Source organism: Heliconius melpomene, chromosome 13, assembly GCF_056956725.1.
Source record: "Heliconius melpomene rosina isolate 202511_hmr_F chromosome 13, ASM5695672v1, whole genome shotgun sequence".
NCBI classification, from domain to species: domain Eukaryota; kingdom Metazoa; phylum Arthropoda; class Insecta; order Lepidoptera; family Nymphalidae; genus Heliconius; species Heliconius melpomene.
In genome coordinates this window covers 13,147,086-13,166,361 of record NC_140401.1, presented here as the reverse complement: position 1 = coordinate 13,166,361, position 19,276 = coordinate 13,147,086, and the positions used below count along the sequence as shown (strand labels likewise).

Genomic DNA, 19,276 nt, shown 5'->3' with positions numbered 1-19,276 from the left:
CACTAAAACCCAGCGGAAACCCTCTCCACCAAAATGAGACGCCGCAGGATCGCTCGCGCATACTACTACGACGCCTCGGTGGAAGGCCTGCCTTTTGCAGGCCATCATCGCTTTCAGGGTGCCCTAGGGCATCCGCAATAATCTTGCAGGAAGATCAACCTGACCCTCCCGCGGTAGCTCCTCTAGGGTAGGGGGAGTAGAAGATGCGCATACCGCCTTCTTCTACCCCCTGGCCTACGGCGGCGGAGCGAGTCTGCGTTCGAGCTGGACTCACGCACCCGCTCCGCGGCCTCCTTCAATGCGATTACTGATTCGCAGAAGGAGACCATTGCAGACCAGTTCCTCTCACAGTCCAGCATAGCCCCTACCACACTGGCCAGTGAGAGGTCTCTACCCACTGCCGCCATCAAGGCATGGCGTTGTGGGGCCCAAGCGGGGCATTCAGCCAGAGTGTGATACGCCGAATCCACGGAGGCATCACACTCGTGGCACACCGGCGACATCTCCCGACGTGCAATCTGATGCAGGTACTTACCGAAACAACCGTGCCCCGTCAGAACCTGCACCAGTCTGAACGTCAGGACACCAAAACTCCTTTTAACCCAGCGATCCAAGTGTGGGCGAACTGCCTCCACTGTCGCTAGGCCTGCCGCCGGTGACCCCAGGTCCTCTCTCCAACGCCGGATCAGGGCTTCGTCCGCTCTTCTCCTGATCCGCGCGATAACCTCTGCCGATGGTTGCTCACCTCGCGACCGCTCACTTGCTCGAAAAGTGTAAACTTTAGCAAGCACTTGCGCCTGCAGCTCCCAAGGCGGATCGCCCGCCAAGAGTGTAGCCGCCGTCCACGACACCGTACGGTAACCTCGAATTGCTTTCACCGCTATAACCCGCTGCGCTTTCCGCAAGTGGGTTTTATTGTGAGCGGTGAGAGCGTCAGCCCACACAGGTGCACCGTACAATGCCATGGATCTCAACACACCGACATAAAGCCGTCGGCATGAAGAGTCCGGCCCTCCGACATTCGGCAGTAGCCTGCCAAGGGCTCCAGCGCAGTTTACAAGCTTTGGTGCAAGCAGAGCGAAGTGCGGTTTGAACGACCATCGACCGTCTAGGGTGAGACCCAGATATTTCATCTGGGTCCGTACCTCCACCTCCTGACCCTGGATGTTCAGAGTAGCCCTACGGGGGGGACCCCTCCGCCGGCCATGGAATAGGAGAGCCTCTGTTTTGGGCATCGAGACCCTCAGACCTAGCGCTTCGATGCGGTCGACGACAAGGCGAGTTCCGGCTTCCGCCAAGCGTGCCACTTCTTGATATGATCGTCCTCGGGCCGTGACCAGAGTGTCATCCGCATAACAAATGACCCCCATCCCAGTCGGAAGACGACCACGCAAGAGCCAGTCATAGCCAATATTCCACAGCAACGAAAAAAGTTCCCGAAGTTTCTCGCCTAGGTATTCCATGGCAATACTCAAAAGCCTTCCTGGAATACCATCTGGCCCCGGGGCCGTCTTCTTTGCCCTCAGTCTCCTGAGCGCCATATCCATCTCCCCCTCCGTTATGGGGGGAACCACCGCCACTTCCTCATGCACTGTGTAAGGGGTCATACTAGGAGGAACGTGTCTAGGCGACTCCGGAAACAGTTCAGTCACGAGACGCAGCACAAAATCCGGCGACAGGGTTTCCGTCAGCGGAGCGGACTGCACACGAAGTTTGTTCCGGGCAGCAAGGTAAGGGCGACCCCAAGGATCCCTATTTAGGCTTGCAAGAAGCTCTTGGCGCCCCTGATCCTTTGCCAGTCTAATGGCGAGCTGGAGAGCATTCTTTTTTTCTTTGTAGGCACTCCGCAGCTGGTCCTGAAGTGTACGATCAAGGCCATTTCGCCTTCTACACCTTGTGTAAGTCCGCCGCGCCCGATTACAGGACGCTCGCAATTCGGTTAACTCATTAGTCCACCAATATACTTGGCGGCATCGTCGTCGTCGCCGAGTTCTCGGCATTGCCGCGTCACACAACCTCGTTAGGTCGTCGCGCATTCGACTCGCCCGCTCTTCGACGTTGAGTCTTGCGCCCACCAAACTATCTTGGGTGCACCAGTTGGCCACAATGGCCGCCTCCTTGACCATCTCTTTGTTAAGCTGGGTCAGAACCCACCTCGGGAACCTACGAGATGAGCCTCTGGAGTTAACCATTGACACCTGATGAGTAGAGACCTCGAACCTGATGTAAAGATGGTCCGACAGGGTCTCCACTTCTTTTTCCACTCTCCAGCGTGAAATCTTGGAAGCAACAGAAGGACTAACGAACGACAAGTCCACTATAGATCCACCGTTATGTCGTACACAGTTGAATACCGACCCAACGTTCAATAGGGACAGCCCAGAAAGCAATGCCCACACCTGGACAGCTTTCCCTTTGCTGTCCGATGTTGGGTTTCCCCAAGCTCGGGACTTGGCATTGAAATCGCCGAGAACCAGTACTTTACTCGACGATTGTCGAGAAATCGCAGCTTTGACAGAATCGAGGAAAATTTCGAATTCTGCCAAACTATGATTAGGGGAGAAGTAGATGCCAAGAAGAATATACTCCCCCCACCGTGCCACAACGTATCCAGAGCCTCTCTCTAGCGGTGAAAGAGACGGGGCAGTGCTGCTACCAGACACTATTACGACCGAGTCGTCTAAGTCGCCTATCCACCGTGAGTGATTGGGGACAAAGTAAGGTTCACAGATCACACCGATATCAATGCACCACTCCGCCATGGTCTGTGTCAAAAGATCCTGTGCTGCGGCAGAGTGATTGATATTAGTCTGGAGGAAACGAGTTTGATGTTTATCCATTATGGGGACATGACACTTTCCTCTTGATGCCCACTGATCCCGGCTTCAGGAGAGACTTCGATGCTTTGAGTCTCTGCTCCCTTGACAGGCGGTGGATTGCATTTTGCGCTACCCATTATATGACCAGCCGGCCTCTTTGCGTCAGTGCACACCATACATAGAGGCTCCGCCCGGCATGTATGTGCCTTGTGCCCCTCACAACCGCAACGAAAACAGAGATTCTCCCGAGAAACTTCGGACGGACACCGCAACCTAGAATGCCCTAATGCCAGACATCGAAAAAATCTTCTTATCGTCCTCCATCAGCTTTGAACAGTTTCAAAGCTAAAATTTTATTTATTTATTTTAATTCCATATATGTGTATGGAAAAAAGAAGTTAACTACCTACTATTAAGCCCTTGTAGAAATTTACACTAACAGAGTTTCTGGAGTAATATTTAATGATTCGACGTGACTATATTTTTTAAAGACCTAAGTCACTCTTTCCGGTCAAACTCGTTATAAAAACAGACCGAGACTAAATTAAAACAAATCGTAAAATTAATAGGATCGTATTGTGTTAAATATGAAAATCGTGCGCGAAACACTGTTATGCTTTTACAAATAACCTAATTTTATTCTCCACTGACACACAACCAATAATTAATTTAAATTAAAAAGTGCCATTTACCGGATATCCGTTTAACTTTCTGTGAACCGCCTTAAATAAGCAATAGTATAGTCGATTGATCTCCTATTTAAAACATCGATTTAAGAATTAACATAATAGTATACTTCCTTTGTAAAATATGAGGAAAGTATACTTCAACACTGAATCTATTAAAATTAGACATATTGATTATACTTCTTTGAAGGATATTTAACTACATATTAAATTGTTCTTTTTTTTAATTGTTGTTAATATAGCAATCAATCGTGAACGGTGATAGGACGTACTGTGGAACCCCGCAACCGACACTTCGTCGACCGATCTGACCATTTTCTCCAATCCATACGACTACTCTGTCTTGGAGGTAGTCGTCCAACAATCGCCGGAGATAGAGAGGCACCCCATGGTACCGGAGAGCCTCTCTTAACGTCTCGAACGGCAGACTGTTAAAGGCATTGACCACATCCAACGAGACAGCGAGGAGAAAATCGCCGTCTGTTGTCGCGGCCAATGACCGAGTCTTCAGGGCGTTCAGGGCATCAATGGTTGACCGATTGGCCCTGAATCCGAACTGAGCCTCTGATATGCCCGGCCCTACCTCCTCTAGATGCTGAATAAGACGGGAAGCAATGATCTTCTCGAAAAGCTTACCCGTCTCATTCAGCAGCACTATAGGCCTATATGCTGAAGGAGAGTCCAGAGGACGACCCTCCTTGCGCAACAGGCACAAACCTCCTTCCTTCCAAATCTTCGGGAACTGTCCAGTTAGAAGGCACTCATCAAAAAGTTCCCGAAGTTTCTCGCCTAGGTATTCCATGGCAATACTCAAAAGCCTTCCTGGAATACCATCTGGCCCCGGGGCCGTCTTCTTTGCCCTCAGTCTCCTGAGCGCCATATCCATCTCCCCCTCCGTTATGGGGGGAACCACCGCCACTTCCTCATGCACTGTGTAAGGGGTCATACTAGGAGGAACGTGTCTAGGCGACTCCGGAAACAGTTCAGTCACGAGACGCAGCACAAAATCCGGCGACAGGGTTTCCGTCAGCGGAGCGGACTGCACACGAAGTTTGTTCCGGGCAGCAAGGTAAGGGCGACCCCAAGGATCCCTATTTAGGCTTGCAAGAAGCTCTTGGCGCCCCTGATCCTTTGCCAGTCTAATGGCGAGCTGGAGAGCATTCTTTTTTTCTTTGTAGGCACTCCGCAGCTGGTCCTGAAGTGTACGATCAAGGCCATTTCGCCTTCTACACCTTGTGTAAGTTCGCCGCGCCCGATTACAGGACGCTCGCAATTCGGTTAACTCATTAGTCCACCAATATACTTGGCGGCATCGTCGTCGTCGCCGAGTTCTCGGCATTGCCGCGTCACACAACCTCGTTAGGTCGTCGCGCATTCGACTCGCCCGCTCTTCGACGTTGAGTCTTGCGCCCACCAAACTATCTTGGGTGCACCAGTTGGCCACAATGGCCGCCTCCTTGACCATCTCTTTGTTAAGCTGGGTCAGAACCCACCTCGGGAACCTACGAGATGAGCCTCTGGAGTTAACCATTGACACCTGATGAGTAGAGACCTCGAACCTGATGTAAAGATGGTCCGACAGGGTCTCCACTTCTTTTTCCACTCTCCAGCGTGAAATCTTGGAAGCAACAGAAGGACTAACGAACGACAAGTCCACTATAGATCCACCGTTATGTCGTACACAGGTGAATACCGACCCAACGTTCAATAGGGACAGCCCAGAAAGCAATGCCCACACCTGGACAGCTTTCCCTTTGCTGTCCGATGTTGGGTTTCCCCAAGCTCGGGACTTGGCATTGAAATCGCCGAGAACCAGTACTTTACTCGACGATTGTCGAGAAATCGCAGCTTTGACAGAATCGAGGAAAATTTCGAATTCTGCCAAACTATGATTAGGGGAGAAGTAGATGCCAAGAAGAATATACTCCCCCCACCGTGCCACAACGTATCCAGAGCCTCTCTCTAGCGGTGAAAGAGACGGGGCAGTGCTGCTACCAGACACTATTACGACCGAGTCGTCTAAGTCGCCTATCCACCGTGAGTGATTGGGGACAAAGTAAGGTTCACAGATCACACCGATATCAATGCACCACTCCGCCATGGTCTGTGTCAAAAGATCCTGTGCTGCGGCAGAGTGATTGATATTAGTCTGGAGGAAACGAGTTTGATGTTTATCCATTATGGGGACATGACACTTTCCTCTTGATGCCCACTGATCCCGGCTTCAGGAGAGACTTCGATGCTTTGAGTCTCTGCTCCCTTGACAGGCGGTGGATTGCATTTTGCGCTACCCATTATATGACCAGCCGGCCTCTTTGCGTCAGTGCACACCATACATAGAGGCTCCGCCCGGCATGTATGTGCCTTGTGCCCCTCACAACCGCAACGAAAACAGAGATTCTCCCGAGAAACTTCGGACGGACACCGCAACCTAGAATGCCCTAATGCCAGACATCGAAAAAATCTTCTTATCGTCCTCCATCAGCTTTGAACAGTTTCAAAGCTAAAATTTTATTTATTTATTTTAATTCCATATATGTGTATGGAAAAAAGAAGTTAACTACCTACTATTAAGCCCTTGTAGAAATTTACACTAACAGAGTTTCTGGAGTAATATTTAATGATTCGACGTGACTATATTTTTTAAAGACCTAAGTCACTCTTTCCGGTCAAACTCGTTATAAAAACAGACCGAGACTAAATTAAAACAAATCGTAAAATTAATAGGATCGTATTGTGTTAAATATGAAAATCGTGCGCGAAACACTGTTATGCTTTTACAAATAACCTAATTTTATTCTCCACTGACACACAACCAATAATTAATTTAAATTAAAAAGTGCCATTTACCGGATATCCGTTTAACTTTCTGTGAACCGCCTTAAATAAGCAATAGTATAGTCGATTGATCTCCTATTTAAAACATCGATTTAAGAATTAACATAATAGTATACTTCCTTTGTAAAATATGAGGAAAGTATACTTCAACACTGAATCTATTAAAATTAGACATATTGATTATACTTCTTTGAAGGATATTTAACTACATATTAAATTGTTCTTTTTTTTAATTGTTGTTAATATAGCAATCAATCGTGAACGGTGATAGGACGTCAAAATTAATCATTTTTATAATGCAATTCAAAATCGTCAGATATATTAATAACTATTATATAGTTATATTATAATTATATTATAGTTAAAATCTTCTTATTACATATTGCCCAATACATATACATATGCCATAATATTTAGCGGGTTCGAACTCATTTTAGTAAACACGACACAAAAATGCAGTCAGGTATTCACTTGTTACTTACAAAGTATCAGGTAAAAATTTATTAACCTGTCGCGCTAATAACTCTAAGTCTTTACCTTTTGGGTTTAGAGATGTTTTATCAAAAAGTGCTCATCAAAGCCACGAATATATCACTTATATATTATAAACAACTATAAATTCATATACTATTGACAATATATAGCGAAATTTAGGTTCGTACCTTATAATTAAAGGCGTGCCAGCCTGTTATTAGTATAATAACACGTAAGAAGGAGTGGTCTAAAATATATTACAACCTACGGAAACAAGATTTATTAATAAATTATAGTTTATGTATATACATTTTTAACCAAAACGTATATTACGTATGAATTAAAAAGAAAAAATATTAAAAGCTTTCTTTAATTAATACAATTATTAATTTTAATTATTTATGATGAAAATAAACAACTCCGCTACTGTCACTGTGGTATAATAATTTATCAACAATTATTTTATTTATTACTATTAGCAACGGAGAAGACAAAGAATACCAAATTAATAAAGAATATTTAACTTAACCAATATGAAAAACATATTGAATAAAACACAGCGAGTATATCTGATCTAGACATGAAAGTATCAAGTTTTAGTCTAGACATATTTCTAGGAACTATTTGATTTACCTACGAGTACATATCGACGGCGTAATTCAACTCCACATGTGGCAAGTCACTGTGAGGTAGTTAGGGCTAAAATTACCTGCAACAAAAAATGAAAAACATTATATTATCACGTTTAAAAAAAAATACATAGAGAAAAGAGATGAAGCTACCTAACAAGCTACCTATCATCCTGGGGAAACAAATGTTGATAGATGAATCATCAAAATCACAAACAATACATAGATTAAAAAAACACATTACTCTCCTTTGCTTCTCGCAGTCGATTAATCAGAGACAAAAATACTAAAATACCCAAAATGTATGAAAGTGAAATACCAAAAAGTATAAAATCTCATTTTATTGACGTTAAGCTTAAAAGTAACGCCATCTGAAAACATTAAAATACTTATTAACTTAAAGAGACTATCCAGACCCGCCATTATCAACACCGAGTATCCGAATTAACAATAACAAGTGATAAAACTGCTCTAATTAAATGAAGAACGATTGAAAACAGCGGTGAAGGTCGTTTGTTGTTTTTTTTATATTTGAAATTAATATCACTGACTTGAGAATATTGATAAACACTTAAACAGCTCTCTTGTCTTAGTATTTCTTTTTAATTAACAGTTATTGAAATTACTTGTAATAATATATTAAGGCCGAGGCCCTCGTGGCTACGGTTGTGAGTGGGGATGGCCCACTCGAAGGAATAAATATTATTTATTAATATTTTTATTTCTTTGCTCTGACATCAAGAAAAAAACCCAGCGCGCAATGTCTCGAAAAATTAAGTGGATTAAGTAAGCCCACCCTGCTTTGTGCGGGATACAGCGTGAAAAAATTTTTTTTTGAATACATTGAATATATTGAAGATATTTTTTTATTTATAACAACTTTTAGAACGCTTAGACATTAGTTATTAATATAGCTCTAAGTTTATTGCTTTACGTATCGGATACATTGTAATCAATTTCATTCGTTCAAAACGAAAAACAAAAGTATTTTAAATTAAAGAAACATTTAAAGTATTAAAGAATTTGAATTGACTCACTGAATTTTGTGATTTGAAGTTGAAAACCGACATGGTATTCAATATTCACTACAAACATAGCAAACTAATAATATTATTTAACCTTTGTCGTACATAAGATAAATATTATATTTGCGAGACAACTTAAACGGAAAAACGGTACCTTCTAATGTCGTCGTTAGTCATGGTGTATTTACCCTTCAGTCTAAGGAAACGATATCTGATAACTGAACGCGGAACGGATAAACAGTATTGTTATATTTTTATCGCTAAGGTAAATATAATAAAATGATAAAATTTTGCAAAATAAATATGTCAAAGTCAAATAATTTAAACAAGATTTTTTATTTCAGTTATTTTTTAACTCGCCATTTTCAATAATTTTCAATAGTCATCTACTGATCACAATAATGGTCGAATTATTAATCATTACCAATAATTCTTACCATCACACTGTATCCCGCATACAGCAGAGTGAGCAGAAGGAACCTGGGAATCTAGTGTTTAGCCACTCCGTTCTCATTAAGGCACTTCCGTTTCCCATTTTCATTGTGTTTTAAGTTGCGAAACTGAACGCTGCACTTTGCCCCGACACCACAGAGAAGAAATTAAAATTTGAAAAATTTTATTACCTTGAGTGGGAATCGAACCCACACCTGTCGCGTTTACAATTCCACGTTTGTGCTCCTGCATCATGTCTGGCCTCTCCGCAACCAATAATTTCCAAGTAATAATATTAATTTTATATTATTTTTTGTTGAAAATAATAACTTAGGCAACCTTTACTTGTCTTGCATACGCATAAGCATAACTCTTTAAATATAATTCTTAAATGTCAACGTCAGTAAAATGCTATAGCATTCAATCTTAAACTGTTTGCTTTGAGCGACCACGACACGACAAACGAGTTATTATAGTCCAATTACTTATTATTACAAAAATTACACCTGCATTGAAGGCTTGGAGCAATGCTTGCAAAACCTAAATGAGACTATTCAAAGGTGGCATAACTCCCATAGACTATAATTTTAAATTTATATTAAATACTCTTACAAAAGCTATTTCAATTTAAGATACTTTTACCAAAGAACTGGACACTACTTTCAAATATTTACTATGTACTCTATTTCATTAGGTAAGTCTAAAAGCCTAACTCGATGGGATTCACTAACATTTTAGCCTCTAAATTTTATTAAAAACTGAAATAAACAGAATAAGCAATTATATATTTAGTTATTTAGTATATATTTAGTTAGAAATAGCTATCACACTGTCAATATAACAATGCAAGGAAAATAAAAGAAAATGAAGTCATCTTTATCGTGCAAGTCGCCTTCAAGTCTGGTGGCTTGTACTATTTACGTAATTATATGTAATGTCGTCGTTACATAATTTTGCCGTATATATGCAATTTCCTTAACAGTTGTAATTATTCACCAGATCCAAGTTAAAATGTTATAAGTAGGTACATTTAACTAGTTGGTTAAGCTAAATCTTATCAAACTCAGTTATCTAATCGTTTCTTGTATAATTTTCTAACATTAGTCCATTTTAGATAATATTATAACTTTAATCATTATAATAATAGTATGAGCATTATGATAATAATTATTACACGAACATGGATTGTTTGTATAAGAAGGTAGGGATTTTAAATAAATTATATCTAAGATACTTAATATAAGCAATAATCGAAGAGCTCATTTAAACTATGCTCGTGTTTTAAGAATAATTGAAATGAAAAAATTGCATAGAAAGTGTTGTTCACACTTCAACCATCTCCGCCAATTCAAAAGAAAATAGTATTAAATAATTCCGGTCTACAATTATTTATGGGATTTGTACTTACACCTATCACGACCAGTTAAACATGTTGCCACTGTGCCACAAGTGAGTTATTACTTATTTTCATTATTTTACTATTACATTGGTTGAATTAAATTGACGATTCTCTCTGCCTACCCTTCTGTGTACAAAATACAGCTAAAGAAATATCATACATTTATCTTATTTTACATTTAAATAAGCTAGTTTTCGCATATTTCCTTCACAGAGCAATGTGGATTGCATCGTACCGCGATATGTTCAACGCAGATCTCGTTGTGGCAAGGTCATCGCCACTGATAAGGCCGTATCTCTCGGGCACTAGTGTTTCTGTGTTCGATAGTTCTGTTTTCTAGTAAATTATCAATTAACGTCTGTATTTTATTTAAAGTAACTGTTACATAATCAATGAATTTAATGTAATAATTAGTTATTATAATAAAATTTGTAGGGAATTATAAGAGACTAGATATGGAAAGGTCTAATCCTAGAAATACAATTAACTATTCTTGCAAAATGAGTGTAATATGACCAAAAGATAACTCATATTTACAATTATTTGCCAATTTTTAAATATAACGTTCTTAATTGTAAAGTTACATATGGATTTTAAACGATTTTTTAGTTCAGTACTTAGCTTAGCAACGTGGAAAATTCTTTCCAGTTTAATACATTTTTGTTAGACAAAACACAATTATGTAATTCACATAAGCAAGTATCAAATGTCATATGACATACATATGAACTCTAGTCCACGCATTTATTATGAATACTCCGAGGAACGTCTATCAGGCTTTAGATCTTTGACGTATAAATTACGAGTTTCTAGATCTTTCCGTTGCATTTCATGGCTTGGTTCATTCAAAACTTTAAGAAAACAGTTTTATATTCAAACTTCGACTAAATGAATATAATTACTTCGATAAAACTAATTTTGAATTAATTTTACATTATGCTAAGATTTCTTGATTCTATTTTTGTCAAAAATATAGTTTTAAACATCTACTTTCTATTATATTTATTTGGTTGAGTCTTTACAAAAGTCCTCGGACGTTATATTTCCTTCCTTCCATTAGTTTCACAAATAGAAAAAATTAACATAATACCGTTGTTAATGTAACAACTTATTACAGTTTTCGTTTTACCTTAGAATATAAACATTCCGACGAGTCAAATTCAAACCTGTAACCATAGCTTAACTCCGCTTTATACTATGAAAACTGAGCAAAGTTGATTGATTATTATAAAACTTGAAGCCGTCGCGTCATGGCGCATAGCATCGCATTATATTCGATTCCCACTCATAGGAATGTATAATTTTAATTTCCTTGCTCTGGAAAAGCTCAGCGTTAAGTTCCGCCACTCAACACGTGATGAACACAGACAGAAGACTGAGAACGGAGTGTCTTAACAGTAGATTTGCTCTAAATTAAAAAACCTTGCAAAAGATTCATGTTTCTACAAATATATACTTCTAATTCTTAAGTAGTTGAATGGCAGTAATTCACTATGCAAATTGTAGTTATAATTAAATGGTAATGCACATCCAATGTCGTATATCAGTTGCATCCTCACAGATGTTTTACAACTGCAATACCGCTTTAATTAAGGATACTAGTAAACGTCGGACGTACGAACAGAAGCGGACGTAATTTAGGTATCTAATGTTAATAAGTGTATTTTTTTCTGCATCTTTTAATTTTCTATGATCACGGAAAAGGATAATTTCGTTAATTATTTTTTTTCGAGTCACACAAACAAAGTACTTGACAAAGTATTAAATTATAATATTGTACTAGCTTAACAAGACAAATCTTGTAAAATAATATAGCTAAATAACTATCTTTTACATAAAAAAAGATCACCAATTCATTACTCTTTGTAAAAATACTAACGAGTTTGCAGAAGAATATTCTGTTTGCTATTTGCTATTAACATTAAAGTTTTCAAAGTTCACAGTTAAACAGCGCCAATCATCTTCGTTGTTACGCTGCTGCATTTCTTTGTTACACAAGAAAATATACAAATAAAGGTACTTTCATTTTGTTTAAATTTTCTGATTATAAAAATACAGACTATTCGTACAGATAAATAAAGAATGATAGATAAAACCATATTATCAATGGATACAAGATAAATAAATGCAAAGTAGAAAAAAAAATGAACTTTTGATTTCATTTAGGTAAGTATTTGAATTCAAATAAAGCAATGAATCATTTTCAAAAATACAACTCAATCATTCAACATATGGCTTGCATATGCATATGCAAACTTGCAAAGTAATTTGGCCTGTTAAATAAAAACAAAAATGTTTTTTTAATTTCAAATTACATTTTGGTCTCGTTGACCGTAATGGATATGACAGTTCTCGTTGACCGTAATGGATATGACAGGATGTGTAAATACAGACTATATAATTATATTTCGCATACACAGTACATATAATGTCGATCCCACACGTGTACGTCCAACTGTCATGGCCGTTGACAAGTGGGACTGTAAGCATAATTAATTGTTATTTATCTCAACACCTACTTCTACACTTATATAATTATTCATCTGTAACGAGTGCGAAAATTATAATTAAGTATTTTAACTAAAAGATGTGTAGTTTTGATGATTTCGGTTATTTTTAATAATACGTCGAGTTTTCATTGAATAGATATATCATATTTTATGTACAGAGTTTGAAGTTTGTTTATCCCAAGGCGACCTTGGTTTTTTTCTCAAAAGATTACTGAACGGAGGGTTTTATCAACTATTTGTCGTTTGCGCCTTGGGCATGCTTGTACGCCTGTGCACCTAGCCAAGATCAGGGTCAGGGACCACTCACTGTGTGAATGTGGGCTGGACGACGGTTCACCTTCCCACATACTTTTTTCCTGTCCTAAATTAATTCATCCCTTATATGATGTTCTTCCTTATAAAGTTCCCCGTCCTCTTAGTGTTCAATGTTTGTTAATGTTTGTGTTTAGTCCTCTATGTAAATTTTTATGTAAATATATTAGATATAATAATATTAAACTATAAATTAATATATTTGTAAAATACTATTTACTACTAACTCATGTTCATGTATATATTTATTTTATGATTTTTTATTTTATAGGTGAAGGCAACACTTTAACTGGACTCTTTTTGACATGCATTCTCCTATCGTGTAATATAATCTCTTTTTTACCGTACAACCTCCTTTGTGTGTTCTCCATACAACGTGACATTGGCGAAGTGAATAGTGCTCAACTGGCACGCTCGAAGCGCCATAAATAAAGAACCGAACCGAACCGAAGTTTGTTTATTTAATTTAAAGTCAAATACTTGAGTAAAATAATAAACTACGCGTAATAAAAACCTTAAATTAAAAAGTTGCACTGTTTTACTTCATATAAATATAACAGGCGATGAAAACAATTTCATTGCACATATTGGTTCTGTTCCACACGTGTAGTCTGCTAACTTGGCTGACAGACAAATTAGTGCAAATTGGCTCCCGTCCTTAATTTCATGTAAATCCTGATGTTCCCAGCGCATTATAACCATAACTCAATTATAGGAGACATACTCGCTGAAAAATGCGTCCATTTTTCAGCCTTTTTTGCTTTCAGCACACAGCAGAGTAGGCACAAGGAACCTAGTGTTAAGACACTCCGTTCCCCAGTTTCCGTCGAATTCTGGAGGCATTGCGTGTTGATTAGCGGAACTCAATGCCGCGGTTTGCCTCGGCACAAGGGCGAAGAAATAGAATTATAAATTTTAATAAATATTTAATTTCCTCGATCGGGGATCGAAGCCACAACTAGTCGATTTTACAGTCACGACTGGCCTCATATGTAGTGAATGATGGCCTCTTTAAATTTTAAAAGATTTTTTGTGAAGATAAAATAGAAAATGTGAAGAAGGTAAATAAAAAAAAAATAGTAACAGATAACAACCTTTGCTTACGCAAGAACTGAAAGCGTGCAACATAAGTAACTATGTTCAAGGTAATTATAATTATAGGAAAGAAATATATTTTTTGGTTCTACTTTAATTTATCTATATATCAGAAATATTGAGAATGTTAAAGGTTTGTATATTGTCGTTACTAAAAGATTTGTTAAAATTAAAATTACCTAGATCTTAAAATAAAACAGAGACAACCTATAGCTAGGACAATGAAAATAATCTCCTTCTTTCCCTACATAAGTCGACAACCTTATAAATTACGAAGAAATATATAATTTTATTATTAAATTCTCCCAAAAGTATATTAGTACTTATCCGAAAGTTATCGAAGATGTAGTGAAAAAGGATTAATACTTGATGTTATACTATTAAAAATGTAAAAAAACTTATATATTACGTTCGGCCATTAATTAATATTTCCAAGTGTCAAATGAAAGCTTAAATTCTATTTCTATAATCAAGGCCGGCACTAATGAGCATAAAAAAAATATGATCTGAGAACGCAAAGTTTTAAGTATTTTATTAAAAAAAAACTCAAATAACTCTTGAAGACAAGTTTTAAATAGAGTATCTAGATATGTTAATATTCAAAGTTAATATTAAAATATCCACAATGTAAACTGAGTCAGGCTTCCGCTTCATTAGTTTTATTTTATGTTGTTCAAACATTTATTGTGTAACACTAGACGAGCATCCTTTTGAACAGTAAACATAGCTGTAAACAAGTTGTAGACTTTACATTAATTTATTAGCTTTGTATTATTTTTAGGTAGCATCGACAGGTAGTACCTACTAGTTCAGGAAAAAATCTGATAACTATACTTTTGTAGTTAAATAAAAAATAATAATAGCCTTAAAATGGGGCCAAATTTGGTATAACAGCTGCTAGTTAAAGTGAGGTATCAAATGAAAGGCTCTGGCTTATCTAAGCTGGAATTTCAGAAAACCTCGATACCCTTGGTGGACAACTCACGCTTGTCTTGTTTTATTATGTATTAATTTTATCATTTATTCAAGGGTATAAGTTGCAAAATACAAAGAATTCTTGACCTATCCAATACATATTCTCTCCGAATGAACAGATAGAAAAAAATGATATAGTTAAATTGGTGCAACAACGACATTTTTGCACTTACTGTGAAGATGTCATCAAAGCTTATACATGGTATTTTCACATATATTGACGATTGACATAGTATTTAACTTACAGATATTTTACTTACAGACTTTAAGATACAAGAAGGAGAAAAGATTTAAGATACAAGAAGGAGAAAAAATGTATGCAATCATTCAAAATATCTAATTAAGTAAGGCCGTTGTGGCACAGCGGCACAATGGTGAGACTGTAACGCGACAGTTGTGGGTTCGATCCCCACTCGAGGTAATGAAATATTTATTTACGTTTATATTTCCATTTCTACGCTTGGGTGTCGAGGCAAAGCGTGGCGTTGAGTTCTGCCACTTAACACGCAATGTCTCCAGAATTCGGCAGAAAGTGGGGAATGGAGTGTCTTGACACTAGGTTCCCTCTGCCTACCATGCTGTGTGCGGGATAGAGCGTGAAGCTGATTTAATTGATTTTTTTTTTAAGTATATCTAATTAATTATTTTTATAAATATTGTCTTAAATTGATTCCCTTATCGAACATGGACTCAATTACTTTTATATAATGCAAATAAAACAGCATTAATTTCGTCGAAATATCAATTTCATTAATTACCAACTATACAAATTGTATCTGTAGAGAAATAAGAAAAAAACGTATGTAACAATAATAGGAAAACTTTCTTAAAACGAAAAAGTAAAGTCTGGAGTATTCTGAAAGGAAAAAAGCTATTAAAAAACAGCAGTTAAATCTTAACGAAGTGAAGTGTAACGAAGGGATCTATGGCCAAGGAAAAATAATCTGTACACATACACGTTAAGATCTATTTTAGCACTCGATCATCTTCCACGAGGACCATTGTGGACTCCCCGGTCCCTGACAACGACGAAACCTGTTTTTTCGGAGAATGCCTTTCACCCGAGTTTTTTCTTAACATCATACGAGGAAAAAATCCGTTCAAAGATTAATGAACTCGAGATAATCATATATTATGCTGAATATTTTATATTATTTTTTTAGTTTATTGTAATCTATTATATGAAATGTAAAAACAAATTAGCTTTATTTTGGAAAGCAATTGTAAATTGATATATTTGGCACATAAATTCTACAATAACAGACATTAAAACAAATATAACCAAGTAAAATTAAAAACAATGAAAAAATAAAATTATTTGTACTGGACTTATTATACAAATAGTTTATCTATTTTTCCTTTGGTAGTAGTCGACGCCATTGTGGCCAAGTGTTTACGTTTACACGATGATTATGGGTTCGATTCACACTAGTTCTATGTTTATATTTAAAAAAACATCCATTCGGTCTTGTAGATACAAAACATACGGTGTTGTGCTCCACATTGATATTAATATCAAAATAAATAAAAAGAAGAAAACGGAAAGATTAATCATATACTCGTAGTCTTAGCATATACTACTAGTATATGATTAATTTAATATATTAGTTAGTATATGATTATTTAGTATATGATTAATCTCTCCGTTTTTCACCGACGCGAGATATATGTTAAAAAAAATACAGCATTGTTTTAAAAACAGTATCTATTTACGAATCAACATTAGACATTGCCAAAACGATCTAAAGAATAATAGCTGTGCTAACTCAAAACATGTAAGTAATTGATCGCCGAATTATATCAAGGACGAATGCGCGATAAACGCTATTTTAGATTCCACACTCTCTGTATGCGGCCTGAGCGTGACGACGTGTGTATAATTAAATAAATCGGGAATTTAAAACATTTAATTTTATTTTACGAATAAGTCTGAAAACATTTTAAACGGCGTCGTGGTGTATTGGAACAGTTTGACTGTAAACATGACGGTTATGGGTTCGATTTCGTTTCAAGGGAATGGATTATTGTTATTTGCTCGCTCTGGTTACAAAGCATAGCGTGGCTTCCGCCTCAGTTTGAAAATGTTTCAAAACAGTAGTATGTCTTTAGCGAGAGACTTTTAAAGCTAGGTTTAAGCTGTATACGCTTTATATAAAAAAATCGAACACTAACCCGCACCCTACTTTTGTACAACTTTAGTATTTATTTAATAAAACAACAAACGATGTCACATTATATTAAAAGAGTCACAAAAACACAATAAAAACAATAATAAATGCGAATTCTCAATGTCGAATATAATTAATGACCATTATGAAGGACAATAGGGCTATAAATGCCACTTGAGTTGCTGCCCAATTTTATATACGAGTAGAGACTGTATAAACAAATTAATTAAACAGACTCACTAGCTTATACCTGTGGGTTCGCTCGGATCATCTAATGTAAATAACTTTTCGTTGTATATGAAAAATGACTCATTTCAGATAAAATACCATCTTCCTATAATCTTCCTTCATACTCCATTTAAATTATGGAAAACTAAACGAATTGTTCAATTCGTATCAATAGTATTTCCTGATATTAACGGACTCAACCAAACACAGTTCCCAGCTTTATAAATTTAAGTATAGATAATATATATAACTTCTATTAAGAATGTGATTTAAAATATCATTCTGTAGTCCTTGCTGATAGTAAATACGATTGCGTAATGCAAATGATTAAAATGCAAAAATTGCATAATACAGAATGCTATTGTGAGTAATCAACGCTGCACTAAGGACATCATTAGATATTTATATAAGTGTATTTTTAAAAGTAATATTCTTTTTTTTTTTAATATCTTTTTAGTATAATAAAAAATTATGAAAAGTATTTTTAAACGAGACTGTAGTGTGACCCCTTATGTGACTAAGTTTTAAAATTAAAATATTTGAATTATTCATTGACGTGCAGTAAACATTGGCGGATTAAGATATTAAAATTTAAATTGTTTAAAATCCATATCTTACAGGTGTTGCAAATAAATTAAATAAAAACGCAGTTTCAGTTTTATTACATAATCGCAGTTTATTTTAAAAAATATACGAGTACGCGGACGTGAAAGAACGAAATGACAAATTTATCCAAAATAATCTCACAGGAGGTACCGTTTTGACTATTTCTGAAACATCACATTAAAGTAATGTACGTCAAAGTGGCATATACTCATAGAAAATATTTAAATTTTCAACTAAATATTTAAGTTTAGTTACGAGCGAGTAGCCGCGCTTCCGCAAAACAACTCTAGATAATATTATTATAAACGTTTTCGACAGCTGTTACTATAGCAAAATCACATGCTATACCTAAATACCACTAATACAATTTACATATTTTATAAAAGCATCACATATTAGAATTTTTATTTAATTATAAAGTTTTATTGCGTCCAATTTTGCTGGCTCAATAATATATTATAATTTATTTAAAAAAAACTATATTTACCTTTCCGCCTCCCGAACGGTCCACAGAAAGAGTTCCCCTTGCCAATAACATTGTCATCGATGTACTTGATCAGCTTGGCCGCGTCCTCGGCCTTGTGGGCCCTGGACGCAGACCATCTCGCCGGCAGATCTTCTTGCATGGATTCAGATTTACCTTTAGTACCTCTTGATTTTTTTAACACACTTGTCATATTATTAACACATTACACAGTATATATGTGTTTTTACATATTTTTTTCTTAACGTTTAGTCACGAAAACACTGTTTTAGTTTTGTTTTAGAATATGTTTGTTTACGATCGCGTAGATTTTCCGTATGTAAGCTGTAGCGTAACAGACGTCGTCACGAGGTCACTTCATCAAGCGAATGCCTCGTTCGCGCTCTCGACTCTACTACTACTATACTATACGCTAGGCGCTAGTATTGTAACGACGCACATTGCCGCATTTTTCAGTGTTGCCGCAGCTGAAAATTGTTTGGTTTATGGTAGTTTTTCTTTTGTTTTTTTTTTTTGCTTAAATAATATTTTTTATGAAAAACAAATGTGATTCTTTTTAAATAAATGTAATGTAATGTCAGCGTGAAGCTAATAAA

The 19,276-nt window shown here is 37.0% G+C and overlaps 1 protein-coding gene across 1 annotated transcript in view; it reads right to left on the bottom strand.

Annotated features, from left to right (window-relative positions):
- LOC146533034 (uncharacterized) overlaps nt 1-19,081 on the bottom strand; it is an 86,456-nt gene extending 67,375 nt beyond the window's left edge. The window contains exon 1 of the mRNA XM_085196466.1: nt 18,684-19,081. Coding sequence (XP_085052592.1) covers nt 18,684-18,873 — 190 coding nt within the window. The 5' untranslated portion in view covers nt 18,874-19,081. The remainder of the gene's footprint in view (nt 1-18,683) is intronic.
- Between the last annotated feature and the right edge of the window lie 195 nt (nt 19,082-19,276).